Here is a 21417-nt window from a genome sequence, read left to right on the forward strand (position 1 = left end):
TTGTGGGGCAGTGTGTGTAGTGTGTGTATGGGGGCAGTGTGTGTAGTGTGTATGGGGGGCAGTGTGTGTAGTGTGTATGGGGGGCAGTGTGTGTAGTGTGTGTATGGGGGACAGTGTGTGTATGGGGGGCAGTGTGTGTAGTGTGTGTATGAGGGGTAAGGAGTTTTTTTTTTTTTTTAATTTAATTAAAATTAATATATTTATGTCCCCCCTCCCTTCTTACCTTTATTGATGAGGAGGGGGGACATATTTCGTTCCCTGGTGGTCCAGTGGGATTCCCTGGTGGTCCGGTGGTGGTGAGGTGAACTCTAGCCCGCGCTACAGGGCTAGAGTTCACTCTTGCGAGATTTGGAGCGTTGCCGTGGTTACCGCGGCAACGCTCCATATCTCGCGAGAGGAGGACCCGGAGGAGCTGCAGGTAAGAGCTCCCGGGTCCTCTCTCCCTCCCCTATAGTAATCTGATAGAACACCGGCTGTCAGCACAGTGCCTGCGGACCGGGGAGGGGGATCAGAGATCTCCCTCCCCGCTCCGCAGGCACATTGCAGGGCTGGCACTTGGGGAATGCCAGCCCTGCATTAGCCGGCAGGGGAGAATCTCGGGGGGCGCAATTGCCCCGTTGCCCCCCCTCCCTGGATCCGCCACTGTTATGGTGTCTGGTGGAGTGCTTGGAGTAATTGTGAGCACTAGGAAGCAGCGATTGGCAGAGGCATCCAGTCGGGGTGCCAGGCGGTCCGCCACAGACGCCGATGCCGGGATGACGTTATATGCCGGCTTACTGCTGTGCGAAGACAGTCAGACACAGTCAGATGCACACAGTTATACACATATACTGTCAAATACAGCCACGTGCACACAGTCCCAGACACATATTCACTCACACACAGTCAAACACACAGTCAAACACACAGTTACAGACAGAGAGGCACACACACAGCTACAGGCATACAGTCACACACACACACACACACAGTTACAGGCAGTCATACAAACAACTACAGGCAGACTGTAACAGAGTTACAGGCAGCATCACACAGTCACAGGCAGACAGTCACACACACTCAGTGACATGCAGACAGTCACAGGCAGTCACACACACAGTCACAAGTAGACAGTCACACACACACACACACACACACAGTCACAGACAGACAGTCACACACAGTCACAGACAGACAGTCACACAGACAGGCAGACAGGCACACACACAGTCACAGACAGACAGTCACACACACACACACAGTCACAGACAGACAGTCACACACAGTCACAGACAGACACACACACACACACACACACACAGTCACAGACAGACAGTCACACACAGTCACAGACAGACAGTCACACAGACAGGCAGACAGGCACACACACAGTCACAGACAGACAGTCACACACACAGTCACAGGCAGACAGTCACACACACACACACACACACATACACACAGTCACAGGCAGACAGACACACATACGGTCACAGGCAGACAGACACACATACGGTCACAGGCAGACAGACACAATCACAGTTACACACTCACACAGCCACTCTCACTTACTGACAGTATGGGCTGGAGGAGGAGTTTTTTCATTGCAATTCCTGGTGTGTAGTTGTTGGGGGAAGCAGGGGCTCCTTCCTGCTTCCCCTCAATGAGCAGCAGTAAGAGGCTGCCGTTAGCTCTGCCCCCGCATCCAATTTGGCTCCGCCCCCACTGCCAATCTGGCTCCGCCCCCAACTCTCCGTGCAGTACTTCTGCTGTATTCCCAGTCGGCCTCTGCATGTGTGAGCTGTGTCGGCTGCCCTGTGCCCCTGCTGCACTGGCACCCTTTGCAGCCACACAGCTCACACACCCCTAAGCCTGGCCAGTCCTGGTGTCACCCTACTACTTGGTGGCACTGCGGGCAGACCGCCCCCCTCTTCCCCTTACCCTCCCTTAGTCTGCCACTGCCTGAAAGTATACCTGACTAGGAGAATGTTTCCACTTCAGCTATTTTGACCTGAAAGTTGAAATCCACTTTAAATTCACCTTAAATTCTCACATTAGTAAATAACCCTGTCCGTCTACAATATCCAAGTTGGCAAACAAGGGTTTGCTGACATGTCTATCTATCCATCTGTCTGTCCGTCCATCCTAGCTAATCTGGCTATTTATCTAAGCATAAACATAGCAAGCCCTACTTAGACCTCTACACTGTGTTAACATTTTTAATATCAACTCTACCATGGACTTTTGACATACAACACATTTTTCCTTTTTTCAAATAGATAGGCTTCAGAACCAATTAGTTTGTAAAGTCGGGAACTACCTGTACAGCTAAATATGATGTTCATTAAAAATGCAATTAATTTTTTTAATAGTTAGTGGTTACTTTGTATCCCTTTTTCGAATATTTGCATGGATATTTCATCAAAACAATTCACAACGAATTTCATCACACTTTGTAGCGTAACTTACCATTGGCAGGCAAGCACTTAACAAGCTGGTGTTCATCCTTATACTTCACCTGCACAAGAGTAAAGTGTTGCAATTAATTCAGATGTTAACACTCGTTCTACCCAACCGTGGTTTGAGTAAACATGGGGTGGTTGGAGCCTATCACAAGCTATAGCAAGGTACTACATTTCCGAATCCGAGAACCCAATGGAATGTGTCCTGTGTTTGGTCCAAAACTGATACCATTCTACCCGTGGCTTAATGTGCCCAGGAAGTAACTCAAGTAACACTGTTTTTAGGATTCATTGACACATCAGTTGTTATATTAATATATATATATATATATATATTTGTCTTTCTTGCTTAGGCATTTCTTATATAAGCCTCACTTTTAATATTGTTGGCTACTTTTCTAAAATGATTTAATATTTTTGAATAAACTTTAAAAAATATTTTTTTTTAAATATTAAAAAATATCTAACAAGTGTAAAAATATACAAATACATAAAAAATACTAAAATATTAAAATATTATATAAATCGAAATATTTTAAATGTTTAAAAACAAATGTTTATGGTGGGGAGCCAAGCAGCGCACAGGAGCGGTCGCCATTTCCTACAGCTCCTGTGTGCACCAGCCGATAACGCGGAATATCGCCAGCATCCCGCGAGCCACAAACCTCTAGACACCGGTGCTGCATTCAGGGCACCGTCCGGAAGCGGCCGATGCCTTTCTTTTCGACGCCGGGCAAGAAAAACCGCAAACGAGGCTTTGGGGCCTACCGCGCGGCCGGCCGGACGCACGCAACGGCTGGGGAACACTTTCTCTGGGGAGACCCGGACCTGTCAGACCTGCTACCACTATACCAGGCAGACGGAGAAATGGGGAGAAAATCCCAAAAAACGCCCGCGACCACAGCAAAAACACAGCGCGACATAGGCCAGATGTGGTCAGCCTCAACACCATCAAGAGACTCACAGGAACCCTCTCCCACGAGAGACCCCACACCACAACAGTCTGAAAGTGAGTACTCACCCCAGAGCCCACACCAGGCCACCCAGGACACAGCCAGCACACCTAGACACTTGTCCACTGCCACAAAACAGGATATACAGGAGATGCTCTTAAGCCTCCAATCAAACCTCAAGAAAATGTGGGAAGCTGATCTGGCAAAACTGACCACAGAGGTACAAGCTGTTACAGCGCGCACCCAAGCCACTGAAACAGATGTTGCAGCCCTGAAACAGGACTTCCAGACACTGAGCGACAAGGTACACCAGTTGCAAAAGGTCCAACTTGACACCAACAGACAAGTGAGCACCCTAGATGACAGAGGCAGGAGGAAGAACATAAAGATAAGGGGAGTCCCAGAAACCATCCCCTTGGAGGACCTGCCGCAATATGTGAGGAGGCTGGTGGAAAATCTCATGCCTGCAAAACGAGCTAAGTACTTTACGTTTGATGGGGTATATAGAATAGCCAAATCCCCCAGGGCCCCAACTGCAGCACCCAGGGACATAATCCTCAGATGCCAAACGGTAGCCGATAAACTAGGGCTAACAGCAGCGTTACAGGGAAAAGCCCCGTACAATTTTGAAAACGGCCACATATCCTTTTTTCAAGATTTAAGCAGGGCCACCCTGCAGTGGCGTAGGAGCATGCAACCTCTCACGAGGACATTACAGGCGGAAAACGTAACCTATAGATGGGCTACCCCAAACACCCTGTGGGTCACGAAGGACGGGCAATCCTATAAGGCCACAGCCCCGACGGATGCTCCTGCACTGCTAACTACGTTGGGCCTATCCACCAACGGAACCCGCACACTCGGAACACTAGGCTCCCGATCTGAAACATCTACGCAGGAACTGAGACGGAACACGAACCCCACCACTTGAATGGGACATTCACAGTCATATATCCCCCAAGAGGGAAAGAAGGGACACCATTCAGCTGTTGCTGGAACTAATGGCCCCTCCAAAGCCGTTATTTGTTAAAGTTGATATGTATGATTTATTTCTTATTATTTTTACTTTTTGTGGCAAACTAATAGCGAAGCAACTCACTTGCTGGTTCACCATACTCACGCAAACACACGAGAGAGGTGACGAAATCTTTAAGGCCCTAGGCCTTTGATATACACGTCAGGCATAAAACGAACCCACAGATTGCTCACACAGCAACACACCCCCCCCCCCCCCCAGGGAAAAGGGGTAGACACTAGAAGGATGTCGGAGGGACACCATGTGACATTAGACCACTGTAGCACTAGACAAGCCCCACATGGTAACCAACATCCCCACGCTATCATAGCCAAGCAGCACGACTTATTACTTGCTCCACGGACTCGTAGCTTACACCGCTGTAACATATTGGAGCAACACCTCCATGACATACACAACATTACTATACCTAGCGACTATAGACTAGCTTATCCGAGCTCCAAATAGAACCACACAGGACATGGCGGTACTATACAAACAACTAGGTCACCTCGTTATAACCACACAGTCCACCATCTCACAAAATGTGCAAACATATTGAATGCCATACCTGATGTATAACTGTTACACTCTGACTACAAAGCAATGGCAACTATGTATATCATGCTATGTTATACGCAAAATGCACCAAAAATAAAGAATTTAAAAAAAAAAAAAAACAAATGTTTATCCAAAAATAGTAAATAATTTGAAATGCCTGTCTAGCAATATTAACTTAAGGCCAAAATGTCGATGAGTAAGAATTATTTATCGTATCTTCTAATTCTAAGTCAATTCACAAATTAATTTCCTACCTGGATACAGATGGAGGGATGGAATTTCACACCATCGAACACCTGAGGATCCTGTGTAAAAAAATAAACACTTTTAATAATTTCAAAAGTGGCAGATGATGAATGTCACCCTAGTGAGTTCTTTGAGGACAAGATATCCTTCAATGGTAGAAATGCACGCCATAATAAATGTCACTGATTCTCTCTGAATCCGTAACATGTCCTAATTCCTCCTCCTTGGGGACATCCAATCTGATCACAGCTGGGATACCTCATATTGATCTTTCTCTGACATCTCTTTACTATACCTGGCGCCCATGAAGGCACCATTCCACCTATTCTATTCTATGTCTTTAGCCTCTAATAGTGTTGGTGTTACTTACTCTATATATGGGCTATGGTGATTGGAATGTGTAGTTCCCGGTATCGTACCGAATCAGATTATTTGATTTGTTACTGATTCTTTGCGCAACTTCTCCCACATTATTAGCCAGATCGTCTTGCCCGCAATTGTGAGCGTGGTTCTTAGCAGTAGTTGTGATCGCATGTTCTGACTTCAGTGCTACATAGTGTACATACACATTATCATCTGTCTTGTGCACACTATTACTGGTCTGAGCGAACTTGTAGCCTAACGATCTCCTATTCAGTATTAATTTGATTACGTTTAGGAAGCTCTGCTAGCTCTTACTTCGAGGTTTAGTATTGACAATTATTGAAGCTAGCTTATTACTAGCATAATATTCTCCTACTTCAGTGTGTGGCAGTTTATCTTGAGGTACACCGATCCAATCTGACGTATTAATCACATTGTTGCATTTCCTTGATGCACTTCTGATATACTGTTGCTAATCACTATTTGATATCTTGTGTAGCAAATAAATAGCTACATTTTAGAGACCTAGACTTATTCTTGATACTCTGTTGCATCCGTACTGTCTGTGTAAAGTACTCACCTTTCTAGGTGTTCTCTAATATTGTATTGTGTGCTGCTACTGAGGTACCCTTTAGTCAGCACTTCTTTACTTGTTTTACTCATTATATATATATTTTTTTCACTTATGTGTGTCTTATCTCACTTCCTTTTACCTTTATGTATGGTTTAAGTTTTTTTCTTCTACCCAATAAAGTATACCCTTGTTAACTGTTCTTTTTCTACTAGTACGTATATTAATTTATACTTTCAAGGACAGACCCTCCTCTTTTTTTGCTTTGCGATTAATTCCATTAGGGTTACCACCTGATCTGTCCTTTTGGACTGATATTTTGCCAACCATTTTCTACTTATTCACAGCTGGGATATACAATGATTTGACCAAGCAAGTTCAAACATCTAGGATATGGTGTATATATATCAGAGTAATTGATCAAATAAAGCTGAATTCAACCCCTTAGATGTGGGGTAGGCAACATTCACACTCCAGATGTTGTGGATTACATCTCCCATGATGCTTTGTCAGAATTATGGCAGTGCGAGCATCATGGAAGATTTCATCCACAACATCTGAAGTGCCGAAAGATGCCTACCTCTGATTTAGTCTAAACCATGCATAATCCCAAGGGCAAAAGAGGTGACTAAATTGTATATGCAAAAAGAAAAACTACAGAAAAATGGGAAAGCAAACAAATGTGAGCAAAATAAAATAATAATATATGCTTTTATTTTGTGTCCAATGAAAATATTTGTAAAAATACCCTGTGCATCAGTTAAAACTTAAAGAGACAATCAATGCAGCAAAAGCACTTAATTTTAATTTTTGAAGTGGTTTGGTGCATAGACCATGACCCCTTTATTGTGGCAATGCAAAACAGGGGTACATTGGTACAATGGAGGGGTACATTGTTGTTTTATTTGTTCCACTACATGCAGAAGGATCCATGTCTTTTATTTGATGCTGTTTTAGAGGTCATGTGGTGCAACACTGGTGAGTTTGCCACCCGTCATTGTGCCATAATGACAGCAATAAAATCCTTGGGATACATCTTGGAATGTTTTCCTTAATCGTACAAAAACAGTGTTACCTAGACATTCAAAATCCTCAGTTTGTGATTTTAGAGTCTATATTTTTCTAGAAAAAAGAGGGACTTAAATAAAAATGATTTTCATATTTTTGTTTTAAATGTATTGTGAATATTTCTTAAAAGCAATGCTATGCATTTTCTTCACTAGTAATACATATGTTTTTTTTTTAAAGTAATCTAGTGCAAGGTGAATGTCTTACAAATGACCAGATCTTTTTTCGGATGGGCAGCTCCTGACAGTGAGAATTGTGGCTGTATTTCCAACACAGAGAAATCTCAGCGGATACATTGCATGGGGCACTAAAGTTGTAGAGCAGCAAATTATCCTTTACAGCCATTGAGAATGTACTCAGTCTCCATATATTTTCTTCTAGATAATTATCTAAAGAAAAGCAGAAATAAATTAGTTGGTTCCGTAAAGGTGCATGAAGCATAATCAAAGGAAACAAAGGAAACTCAGATTGCAATTGTCTGTTATGCTTATGTTGCATTTCTAATGTTACAAATGATCAAATAACAATTTTTTACAAAATACCAGCAAATACGCCTTATGAGTAGCTTTAAATGCAGATTTGTCTTCAAATGTATGTGGAAGCATTTGTACACTGCCCCGCACTAACAAGGAAGTAAGTGCTGGACAAAAAGTGGGTGGATCTTCCTCAGCTGTAAAGGGCCAGTTTTCAATGCTTTAGAAATATCTGTGAAAATTCTAGTACATGAATAATTTTGTTGCACTGCTTAACCCCTTAACGCCGTTACGGCGTTCCATGCCGTCGCGCTTTAAATGGGCTTTAAAGCCGTTGCGGCGGCATGGAACGCCGTAACGGTTTAAGCCCCCAGGAGCCAGCAACTACTCACCTCCGCCGCGATCCTCTTCTGGGGGGCTGCCTGAGAGCCCAGGCAGCCCCCCTCCGGCAAATGAGGCCCCCGGGGGCCATGTGATCGCTCTCAAAGAGCGATCACATGGCCCCCTATAGCTGGCTATGGATATGCCAGCAGGGGGACTGTTTGAAATATCAGACAGTCCCCCTGCTGGTAGGAGGTGTAAAAAAAATAAAATAAACATGTTTAAAAATAAATTAAATATATTTTAATATATATATAATATGTATATATATTATATATATAATATATATACATATTATATATATGTAACGTCATGCAACGTGTATTTTAATATTAATATAAGTATATAAATTAATATTAAAATACACTTAGAATGACGTTACATATATATAATATGTATATATATTATATATATAATAGATGTACATATATATATTATATATAAATACGTATAATTAAAATAATAAATAAATAAAATAATAAAATAAATAAATAAAATATTGAAACAAAATTTAATATAAATTATATATACTTATGTAATTTCATTCTAACTGTATTTTGTTATTAATATATATATATCGGTAACAAAATACACTTAGAATGACATTCTATATATATCTATCGTTGTATAAAATACAAATAACCGCAAATATATATATAGATAAATACATATAATTACAGAAAATATTACATTAGTATACACGTAGAATTTAAATACCTATAAATGCATATATATTAAAATTCTACGTGTATATTTAAATAATCTTTTAACGTAATTATGTGATTTGATTAATTAAAATTTGATTGACATGCCTGACAACACAGGGAGAAAGTGCAGAGAATTTAATTCGCAAGCACTATATTTGACCCTGTAACTCTCCAAGACACCATAAAACCTGTACATAGGGGGTACTGTTTTACTCGGGAGACTTCACTGAACTCAAATATTAGTGTTTCAAACTGGTAAATTGTATTACAACAATGATATTTTAAGTAAAAGTGAAGTTTTTTGCATTTTTTACAAGCGAACGGCACTTTTATGGTCTATATTATTGTTGTAATATGTTTTACGGTTTTAAAACACTAATATTTGTGTTTAGTGAAGTCTCCCGAGAATAACAGTACCCCCCATGTACAGGTTTTATGGTGTTTTGGAAAGTTAGAGAGTCACATATAAGGCTTGCATTTCATTTTTTTCACATTGAAATTTGCCAGATTGGTTATGTTGCCTTTGAGAGCGTATGGTAGCCCAGGAATGAGAATTACCCCCATGATGGCATACCATTTGCAAAAGTAGACAACCCGAGGTATTGCAAGCGGGGTATGTCCAGTCTTTCTTAGTAGCCACTTAGTCACAAACACTGGCCAAATATTAGTTTTTTGCTTTTTTCACACAAAAACAAATATGAACGCTAATTTTGGCCAGTGTTTGTGACTAAGTGGCTACTAAAAAAGACTAAACATACCCCACTTTCAATACCTTGGCTTGTCTAATTTTTCAAATGGTATGCCATTATGGGGGTAATTCTCTTTCCTGGGCTACCACACTGTCTCAAAGGTAACATTACTAATCTGGCAAATTTCAATTTGAAAATGGAACGTTCTATATTTGACCCGGTAACTTTCCAAAACACCATAAAACCTGTTAATGGGGGGTACTGTTGTACTCGTGAGACATCGCTGATTACAAATATGCACATTTTTTTGCAGTAAAACCTAACAGTATTATGACATTCACAGCTAAAATGGCAGACGGAAATACAAATTAAAAAAAAAATCTTATTTTCTCACCTTTTTTTTTTATTTTATTCATAATAAATTATGTTCCATATATGAATAGTTAATGATAGATTAAAGCCCTGTTTCTCCTGAACAAAATGATATATAATAAGTGTGGGTGCATATAATTTGAAAGAGGGGAACTACGGTTGAACAGACATATAGCGCAAATTCCAGTTTTTGTTTACATTTTGTTTTGATCAGAACGTGCACTATTGACTCCGTCCTGAAGGGGTTAAATTAACACTCTGAGACCCTTAATCTCTCAAGCCTGCTTTAGTGGGTATGGCCAGTGGTGTATCCTGGTTTTGTGCTGCCCTAGATTTTAACCTCTCTCACACTCTATTCTTATCCTAACCCTTGGGGTAAGGGTTAAAATAAAGTGTGAGAAATCACTATTTAGTGATATTCCCCGAATGTGAAATATCACTAAATATGAACAAGTCCCTAATCCTAACCCTAATTTGAACCCTAACATTAAAGGGACACTATAGTCACCTGAACAACTTTAGCTTAATGAAGCAGTTTTGGTGTATAGAACATGCCCCTGCAGCCTCACTGCTCAATCCTCTGCCATTTAGGAGTTAAATCCCTTTGTTTATGAACCCTAGTCACACCTCCCTGCATGTGACTTGCACAGCCTTCCATAAACACTTCCTGTAAAGAGAGCCCTATTTAGGCTTTCTTAATTGCAAGTTCTGTTTAATTAAGATTTCCTTATCCCCTGCTATGTTAATAGCTTGCTAGACCCTGCAAGAGCCTCCTGTATGTGATTAAAGTTCAATTTAGATATTGAGATACAATTATTTAAGGTTAATTACATCTGTTTGAAAGTGAAACCAGTTTTTTTTTCATGCAGGCTCTGTCAATCATAGCCAGGGGAGGTGTGGCTAGCGCTGCATAAACAGAAACAAAGTGATTTAACTCCTAAATGACAGTGAATTGAGCAGTGAAATTGCAGGGGAATGATCTATACACTAAAACTGCTTTATTTAGCTAAAGTAATTTAGGTGACTATAGTGTTCCTTTAAAATGTCCCATGTCCTAAGCTTAGTGAATGCACTAACTATAATGAAAGTGTAAAACTAGTTTTACTTACCTTCCAGGACCTTGCTTTGGAGGAGTAGCAGGAGTGCTAGCACGCATGTGCAGCACAGGATCCAGCTGATTCCCCTCACTGGAAGTGACGAGGGTAGGGTAATTTAAAAGAACACCGGGAGCCGGAATATGACATTATATTCCGTCTCCCAGCCTCACTCTGCAGATGGTGCGCGAGGGAGCTGAGCAGAGAGCTCAGGGGAAAGTGCTCCCTCGCCTCACCAAATGCCTTGTTTGCCTCGCGGCTAAAATGTCCCTGGGTATGGCTCCAGGGATGCCCTGATGTTATCCTACAGTAATATGTCAAATAATTTTAGCACAGTTTAACAACTTACCTGGGTTCTGCAGGGTACCCACTCCACATTCTCCACATTCTTTACATCCTTCACATCCAGCCTTCTCCCGCATGAGAAACGGGGTGTTTCATTAGAGCAAAGCAAAACAAATGCAGATTCACAATCATGGTGGTAGGACCAGGGAAAGTTATCAAACTGAGCTAAAACTGGCTGTTGGCTGGAGCCAGGGCAGTCAGGCACCATAACCAGTACAGCAATCTGTAGATGGTATGGTACTTGCAGTTTTCCTTTAATTATATGCATTTTACAATATCCATTATTGGACATTGTGATACCCTTTAACATGAATTACAGGAGGTTTTCAATGGTTTATAAAAATAATCAAATAATTTCCTAGTTTTGTACTTTTTAATTGAAAGATAAGCCTAATTCCTATATAACTTCAGCTGCGGCAAACGTGACTCAACAACTCTTACACTGGTAGTGAGACACACATTGGTGTCAACATAAAAAACTGTTATATATCACTAATGTCAGAGCGCTTCATGTCAATTAAGAGGTCGAGATGCTGTGGGTTCTTTAGTGTTAACCCTGCAATGTCCTTATTTTGAACCCTGCATTGTTGTCTAAAAGACACAGCAATGCTTACATTGCAAGATTAAATACACCTAATGGTTGTCTACTTGACAGCCACTAGACGCAGGGCTGCCCAACAGGTAGATCCCCAGATGTTGTGGAACTTCAGCTCCCATGATGCTTTGCATGCCTTTAGAATGCATTTAGAATGACAAAGCATCATGGGAGTTGTGGTTCTACAACATCTGGGGGTCGACATGTTGGGAAGCCCTGCACTAGAGGCACATCCTCTATGAGAACAGAGTCAAACTCAGTTTTCACTGGTAACGTCCAATAGGAGCAGAGCACATTTCATCCCAAATGAGGAGCATTGAATGGGACGTTTAGTAGCGTGTGCGTGATGCCGCTAGAGGCAGATTGAGCAGCTTTTTTAATTGTAAATCTGTTTCAAGATAGCTAAATCTTTATACTGACTCAATAACTGTATTTGGTAAATAGATCATTTACATACAAGTTTGGTGTTTTGCCTTACAATTCTTACAATATTTAAAACTCTCGGGGTCATTAACCTCGTTCATAAAACCCTCTGATATGTCGAGCAAGCATTACTATACTAGAAATTAGAAAGCATTACTATTACGAGTGAGAAATTAAATGATATTAGACATACCGGTGCGATTCAAAAATGGATAATATCTTTCTCGAACAGCATCACTCTGATTACTCCACCAAACCTGTCGGAAAAAGAGCACAATGATAGTGAATTATATTCACCTTTGTGATAACCATTGTATGTTCCGACACCCCAGAATCATGCAAACACATTTTTAACAATTGCAAATTAAATTAATTTATTGCAGATTAATATAATTTGCAATTACTGTTCTGACAGCACAACCAGCAATAAAGCGCCTGTTCTGCTGAGCCTCCTCCAGTTACATGGGACCTCTGGCTAAGTGCAGATTGCCGTTGATGCTCCTTCCTGGTCAGGGCCGGATTAAGAGCACACTGGGCCTGGTGCTGACAATTATGATGGGCCTAATTACGGAATCTTATCGACCAAAAACACTAATACAGTCATACCTCCCAAGCGTCATGTATCTAATGGAGATGGTGCTGGAGGGAAACTCATAGGATGCAGCTATGAGAAAACACATACTCTATGCTAATCTCTCTCTAATTTATGCTTTCATTTTTCAAGTAAATCCATAACCCCTAACAGCCGTGTCCAGTGAAGCAGCAAGTCAATGGGTGGGGTAAAAGGGTGGGCCACTGGTGCTACCAGACCTGCCAAAAGGGGAGAACATGACCAAGCCTGCTAAAAGGGGAGAACACGTGACCAGACCTGCCAAACGGGGAGGCATGTCTGTCCAAAGAATTTGAAGGACAGCCTGGCATGAATGCATGTCAGGCTGCCCGCCAATCCTGCAGTCTGTCCAACTAAGGGTATACTATGCAGGTAGCACCCTGAGCTTGACATAAATGCGTCTAATGATGCGCTCACTCCATGCTTTCTAAGGACTGTCCCCTAGCACTCGCTGGTCCACTTGTCTCCTTACCTTCTTACTAGCAGGCAGAAGTTCCTGGTATATAGTCTGAGAAAGAGAAAATATGTATGTAGTAAGTGTAAAAGAAAGGGGACATGCCACAGTGTTAGAGAGACCAACGTCTGCATTACCTAAACTAATTTTATTGTCAGCCAGTCCACACAAGTTTTTTCCCATACATCCCTCTTAAGCTTCCAAACTTAAAGGGACACTATAGTCACCAGAAAAACTAAAGCTTATTGTATTTGTTCTGGTAAGTAGAATCATTCCATTCAGGCCCTTTGCAGTAAACACTGACTTTTCAGAGAAAATAACTCAACTGGCCACTCCTTAGATGGCTGCTAGAGGTGCTTCCTGGGGCAGTACTGCCTAGTGTGCAGCACTGCCATTCAGTGTCTCCACCCTCTGCATGCAGACACTGAACTTTCCTCATAGAGATGCATTGATTCAATATATCTTTATGAGGAGATGCTGATTGGCCAGGGCTATGTTGCACTTGTGCTGGCTCTGCCCCTGATCTGCCTAGTTGACAGTATCAGCCAATCCTATGGGGAAGTATTGTAATTTGCTCAGACCACCACTTCTGATGATGTCAGCAGACAGTCAGTTCAGAGGCAGAGCCAGCAGCTGCAGACTTGAATACAAGTTATATTTACTATACTTAGGGAGGCAAGAAGGGGCCAGGGTGGTGGTTTTAACATAATAGGGTCAGAAATACATGATTGTGTTCCTGACCCAATAGTGCTCCTTTAAGCAAGAGTATGTGAAGAGTAGTTAGGGTTGCCACCTTTCTTGGAAAAAAAATACCAGCCTTAATCATTTGTATAATCACAAGGAGTGACATCAGAGAAAATTCTGTAAAATCACCAACAAACTACTCACAGTTTGATTCTGCTGTATAGATGGATTGCTCACAGTGTCTCAGTCTCGCAAGTCACCCAGTGTCTCAGTGTCCCTATGTATCACAGTGTCAGTGTCCCCATGTTGCCCAGTCCCCTAGTCTCCCAGTGTCTCAGTGTCCCCATTTCTCCCAGTGTTCCAATGTCTCAGTGTGTCCCCATGTCACTAGGATACTGGGGACACAGTGAGACATGGGGACACTGAGAGACCCGGGGACACTGAGAGACATGGGGATACTGAGAGACATGGGGACACTGGGAGACATGGGGACACTGAGACATTTAGGGAAACTGGGAGAAATGGGCACACTGAAACATTTGGGGACACTAAGACACTAGGGACACAGAGACATGGGAACACAGACACTGGGAGACTAGGGGACACTGGGAGACTAGGGGACACTGGCTGGGAGACAGACACTTGGGGACACTGGGAGACATGGGAACAGTTGTGGACATAGACATGGGGACACTGGGACATATAGGGACACTGGGAGACATGGGGACACTAGGCACACTGTGACACTAGGAACACAGACACTGGGAGACATGGGGACACTGAAACATTTGGGGACACTAAGACACTAGGGACACAGAGACTGGGAGACTAGGGGACACTGGGAGACTAGGGGAAACTGGGAGACTAGGGGACACTGGCTGGGAGACAGACACTTGGGGACACTGGGAGACATGGGGTCAGTTGTGGACATAGACATGGGGACACTGGGACATATAGGGACACTGGGACACATGGGGACACTAGGCACACTGAGAGACAGTGGACACAGACACTGGGAGACTTGGGGACACTGAGACACTAGCGACACTGGATGAGGGACATGGGGATACTGGGAGAAATTGGGACATAGTGTCTCCATGTCCCAATGTCTCGGTGTCTCCCAATGTCCCCATGTCTCACAGCGTCCCCATGTGTCTCAGCATCCAAATGTGTCCCAGTGTCCCCTAGTGTCTCAGTGTCCCCATGTTTTCCAGTGTCCCCAAGTGTCTCAGTGTTTCCCGGTCTCTGAGTGTCTGTGTCCCCATGTGTCCTAGTAGAAAAAACTCACAGGCACTCCAACTTCAAGCCGCAGGAAGATTTATTATGACAGAATGCAACGCAACGTTTCGACCGGAAAGGTCTTTTTCAAGCCAGCTTGAAAAAGACCTTTCCAGTCGAAACGTTGCGTTGCATTCTGTCATAATAAATCTGCCTGCGGCTTGAAGTTGGAGTGCCTGTGAGTTTTTTCTTCTTGGATTATTGTACTGGGATTGCTGGTCCTGCTCTGGAGCACCCTTGGCCGTTGGGACTGAGTGCGGTTCTCATCACTTACTCTGCCCATGTGTCCTAGTGTCTCAGTGTCCCCTAGTGTCTGTGTCCCCTAGTGCCTCAGTGTCCCCCTATATGTCCCCTAGTGTCTCAGTGTCCCCTAGTGTCTCAGGGTCCACATGTGTCCCCTAGTGTCTCAGTGTCCCCATGTGTCCTCTAGTGTCTCAGTGTCCCCATGTCTCCCTTCTGCCTTTCCAATCCTCCCTCACTTCCCTGAGCTGTAGTCTGTGTCTGCAGGCTGGGAGCTGCTGTCTGGACTCTCTGTGCTGTGTAGCTGCTCCCCCACGGATCAGTGAGTAGAGATAGGCAGAGAGGGATATGCTGTTACTTCCTATCCCTGCCTTTCTCCACACACAGTGAACCCTACTGGCCGGTGCTGGTATTGCAGAGTAATCTCCATTTATCACCAGTCAGGTGGCAAACCTAAGAGTAGTGTGTAAAAAAAAAAAAAAAATTTTTTTTTTTTTTTTTAAATGGGCCTATTCCATGGGCCTGGGCCTGGAGCTGCAGCTCCATCAGCCCCTATGTTAATCCGGCCCTGTTCCTGGTCAAAAACTGGGAAGGTGCATTCACAGGGGTCTGCACCGAGCCGGAGGTACAGATCAGCCTGACAGCCCACCAGGGAAACCACTGGGCAATCTAAAAACCTAGGTTCAAAAAGTAAGCAGGACAAGGGCCACAGTAACATTAGAAAAAAAATACTGCACTGTTTGGGGAGGCTGGACAGAGAAACATCTACCCTACACACATTCACCCTGTCTCATTTACTTCCTCCCACAATGACCCCACACAGTAACCGTGTCTCATTCACACACACCCACAATGTCATCCTGTCTTATTCACCCCGCCTACAATAACTCCCACACAGTTACCCTGCCACACTCACCCCTCTGACACTCAGCACACACACAGTCCCCCTGCCACAGTAAACCTCCTACACACAATTAATCCTTTAGAAACATACACCAGAACCTCACCATAAGCACAACAGACACATGGCAGCCCCCTCATATACACAACACATAGCAAGCAGCCCTGCACATATATTCGCGGACACTGAAATGCACTGCTCACAGACACATTGATATACAAACACACATAGACACCAGATATGCATTCCAAACACAGTTACAGTGCCTTCCCATATATTTACAATCACAGACACAAAAGGATACTCACTATCAGACACACACTCTTAGGCACATACACAGGTACACAACGCAAGACATACCCACAGGTGTGTGTGTCTGTCAATATGTGTGTGTCTGTGCATCTCTGGGCATCAGTGTGTTTGTGTATATGTATCAGAGTGTGTATATGTGTGTGAGTATCAGTATATATGCATAGATGCATAAGTGACTGTATGTGTGTGTATGCGTGTGTATTTGTGTGCGTCCAGAGGCAACATAGATGTAATGTTATGGGCAATGTCATTGTAATGTGGCAACATATACAATAGACATGGGGCTGTATCTATATATTACCTAGATCACTCTTATCAGTATATTTATTATACTCCATTTATGTTTCTATGAATTAATTTGCTATATGTACCTATTGAAATAAAAAATTACTTTCCATGACAACCAAAATACTTTGATTCCGGTGGTGGTTATTTCTCAAACCGCTTGGTAGTGAAGAGGTTACCTACAGCGTGCAGAGGATTATGGGAGTTTTACAGGGCTATTCACAAAAGTGAGAATTTGAATGTGAATTTCAAATTTAAGGACATTTGGCTATTTTGGCCTACATTTTAAAATTCACATTGAATTAAATTTAAATATCCAAGCAATTCTCACTTCAGAAAATAAACCTGTAAGAATCATAAGTGCAGGGCGTTCCTATTTAACTAGTCCTATGCTGCTATGTAATCTTGATTTCAGGGTTATGGATGCAATTTGTATTATTTAGTCTTATGCCCGAACGCCAGGCCCCTGTCTGTACTGAGGCCCTAAGGAGCCCCCTATGCTGCCTTAGAAGTAATACTTCTCCTGTAGCTGTGCATCAATGTGTGTATAAGGATTATGTAACTTTATCTTTTTTGTGTTCAGCAAAAAATAAACACTTTGTTTAGCACATTAATTGTCTTTATTGTCATACAGATACAGATATGTGTTGCAATAAGCAGACCTATTTTTCCTTATCATAGATCTGTACACACTTTTTTATTACATGATAATAAAGTTAATATTGAGCAAGTTGAGCTAGATATTTATTTAAAAATGATAAACTAATTGCTCATCAGTTTAAAACAAAGGCAAGCTTATTTTACCAATTAATAATTACCGTGCCCATATAAAAAACACATAATTATTAGTCATTCATTAAGAAGAACTGCCTGTTAATCTCTTTGGTTACACAAGGTAGACTGGTAAAAAGCATGACGTAAAGGTAACACAAAAAAAAAAAAAATTGCATTCGTTAGTAGAGCGTTAAAATTATTTATATGATTTTTAGCATAACTGCGTACGGCTCTGCTGGTTTTACATTTTTTATTAAAAAATTTGTATATTAAATAACATTAAGCACGATAATTATCAACTGCTTTTGGCCATTTTAAAATAAACAGGGGAACATATTGTGTTCCCTCCCCCCCCCACCCGCCCACTTCCCCTTCACGGCCCCAACCACCAGCAATAGGCAGAGCTTTTTTAAAAATATGATAAGAACCAAGAGAGTGTGAACTTCTCTGGTCTACGTGTAAACTGTTCAAAGCAAGTATACTCCCAATGTTGTAATGAATGATCCAAAGAAATAGAATTGCATAGGAAAAAAATATATGTATACACTTAATATAGGGTGTGTCTGTGAACAATGTGAAAGAGGTGCCTTTTAATGCTGCTCCTTTAGAAGAAAGTATCCCTACACTTTCTAGTACAAGACAAGGTAACACTGAAAATGGTTAAGGTAGCGCAAAAAATACAGTCTAATCACATGTTGATAATAAACATATAAACATTTATTGAATCTTATATGAAGTCTAAAAATATATGTAAAATACAATTACAAAAAAAACCTTGTACAATAATAATTATTGCTATACTGAGTGTGCACACTACTAAGTAATATAGCAAAAAAAGAGACTGATGAAATATAAGGTAAAATAGAAATATACTATAAAAATAGAATAAAAAAATCTGGAAAAATAAAAATTAGAGTGGAATAGGGGGAACCTTTTTTTTTTTTTTTTTTTCAGTACTCTGTTTTTTTCTGCCATTCCACTCTCGTTTTTTTTTTTTTTTTTTTCAGCTTTTTAATTCTATTTCTTTGGTATATTTCTATTTTACCTTATATTTCATTAATTGACACAGTCTCTTTTTTTGCTATATTACTTAGTAGTATGCAATTGTATTATTGTACAAGTTTTTTTTTGTCGTATTTTTTATTTTTTTTAATTCTTTATTTTTGCACACGATAGGTAAGGCAAGAATTAGACAATTCGAAGGCTTGCGCAGAAGCCAAAGTACAAAAGAACAGTTTTGTGAACGTAATAATGAAAATAGGCCCATATTACAAGCCCCCTTGTAAATGCTATACAACTTGCCCCCCATCGAGGATTTTGTGTTTTTTATATGGCATCAGTATTTAAATTCCCTACTCTTGCCCGTAATTGTCAAAACAGGAACAATATGACCGTGTGGCCTGCGCAGAAGCCTGAGCGTAAAAGAGCATTCTTAACCAGAAGCCATCTTAATCGATATCTGTCTACAAGACACGCCTATCCCTAAATTCCATTCCACCCGCCTCCCATCGGGGATTCGGTATCATTCTAATATGTTTTGGTTTAAGTCCCCGGTGTTCGATTCGACAGGAGGCACAAGCACATAAAGCTACGTGTCAAGTGGGTAGTAGCTAACGGTGGTGATTCGAGAAGCGAACTGATAGCAAATGCAAAACCACCCCTGGCTTCCCCGTTTAGGTCATCTAAGTCAACTGGCTCTCAATGAAGGTTGTTTATAAGTCTCAGGCAATTCTAAGTCGTCCCCTAAGGGGCTTAGTAGGAAAGGGAACCGGATAATACCAGGTCTCCACCTTCCCTTATCACACCGATCGCACCTGAGGAGATGTTGGTAAGGCAGGCAAAATAAGGAATAAGATAGAATTAGACCTATGTTATAAAGAGAGACCCACCCCCATCGCTCGAGAACCGAGAAATAAGGGTGGTCGAAGAAGAAGGAGAAAAGGAAAAAGTCCAGATAGAGAGAAGAGAGAAAAGGGGCGAGGCGGCGGAACCGGGACGCGGCAAGAGCGGGACGACCAGCCTGGGCCAGCGCGGGACGGAAAAAACCCCAGGGCCCCCCAAACCCCATCATACTGATGTATATGGTCCGTCTACGTAGATCCTGCTAAACTATTATCCCAGGGCTCCCAAAGTTTTATGAATTTCTCCGTCGTCCCCTTCACTCGTGCTGTCAGATCATCCATCAGTCGGCAGTCTCGAATCCTAGATATCACTCCCGAAATCTCCGGCCCTGCAGGAGAGAGCCAAGCTGTGGCAATAGTTCGTCTAGCCCCAAGGGTTATTTTGTGGACAAGAGTCTGCTCCCTTTTTTTTTGTCGTATTTTAAATATATTTTTAGACTTCATATAAGATTCAATAAATGTTTATTATCAAAAAAATAAGAAAGAGAATGTACACCAGAAATCACAAGTAATAACTAACCTGGTTTAATAAACCAATACTAGGTTCAAGCAAAAAATAACAGTAATACATAAAGTGACACAAAAACAGGCACAAAGCATAGATCATAAACAATAATAGTTTACCAAAATTCTCACAAGCCTAATAGGGCAGAAACAGGAATAAAAAAATAACCCCCCTTTATCTAAAATACACTGGTGGTGAGAGAAGTATGAGAAGCAATCTTACTGAGATTCCATAGCATTAGCATGGGCTAACATTAATTACTTTTATTGTATTGTGTTTTTTTCTGCCACATGTTGCAACAAGTCGTTCATCAAACGTTGAATAAGCTTAGTGCAGGCTAGCTTAGCATGTCTACTGTGTGGAGTCACGATGGGGTCTTTAAGCGAATTACAGTACACATACCATGGTTCTAACGTGTATCCTAGTGATTAAAGGTTATTAAACACTGCCTAACTGGTTTAAGACAATTGTTAACGTCACTGCAGCTTAAGTAGATACGGCGTCCATCATGTCAGTAATCTGTCGGCATGATATTTAGGCATCGGACCATTTTGTTAACGATTGTAATGGTATCGATTAATTAATGACTTTACATCATAAATAAAGCATATTTAGTGTAATGCTTTGGAGGCACCACTAGGGGCAGTGTGTAGGAAGACATGTGCTTCTGGCAGTGACATCACAGGCCAGCCTACTTAGACTGAATAAAAACCAGATGTAGGAGAAACTCTGTCTCTTTTTACCTGTACCTGACTGGACCTAAGATGTAGTACCAGCTCTGACTTACCCCAGCCAAAGGGCTGGGGCCTTGTAAGTAATATAAATCCATTGTAACATTTAGCAATTGTAATAGCCTTTTGTAAAACATTTAGTAACCTTTTTATGTAGTTTTGTATTGTATAATTATTGTGGTAAATTGACATTCTGCTAGCATCTGTTTATTTATTATAGTTATATTTGTATTGTATAATTATTGTGGTAAATTGACATTCTGCTAGCATCTGTTTATTTATTATAGTTATATTAAATATACATTTAATATTACAACGTTTTGTGTATTTTCTATCCACATATTCGACCATAATACCATGAACTATAAAAATATTAATGTTGTTCCATATTGCTTAATTATTATGTATTAAGAGATTAATATTCATATTTAAGTCACGACCACAA

General features: G+C 41.5%; 1 protein-coding gene across 1 annotated transcript in view; it reads right to left on the reverse strand.

The window, feature by feature from the left end:
- The window catches only part of IL17RC (interleukin 17 receptor C), a 96175-nt gene that overhangs the window by 23540 nt on the left and 51218 nt on the right, over positions 1-21417 (reverse strand). The window contains exons 10-13 of the mRNA XM_063426735.1: positions 12491-12554; positions 7426-7607; positions 5225-5275; positions 2449-2497 (exon numbers count right to left, since the gene is read on the reverse strand). Coding sequence (XP_063282805.1) covers positions 2449-2497; positions 5225-5275; positions 7426-7607; positions 12491-12554 — 346 coding nt within the window. The remainder of the gene's footprint in view (positions 1-2448; positions 2498-5224; positions 5276-7425; positions 7608-12490; positions 12555-21417) is intronic.

This window comes from Pelobates fuscus, chromosome 7 (assembly GCF_036172605.1).
Source record: "Pelobates fuscus isolate aPelFus1 chromosome 7, aPelFus1.pri, whole genome shotgun sequence".
Classification (NCBI taxonomy): Eukaryota; Metazoa; Chordata; class Amphibia; order Anura; family Pelobatidae; genus Pelobates; species Pelobates fuscus.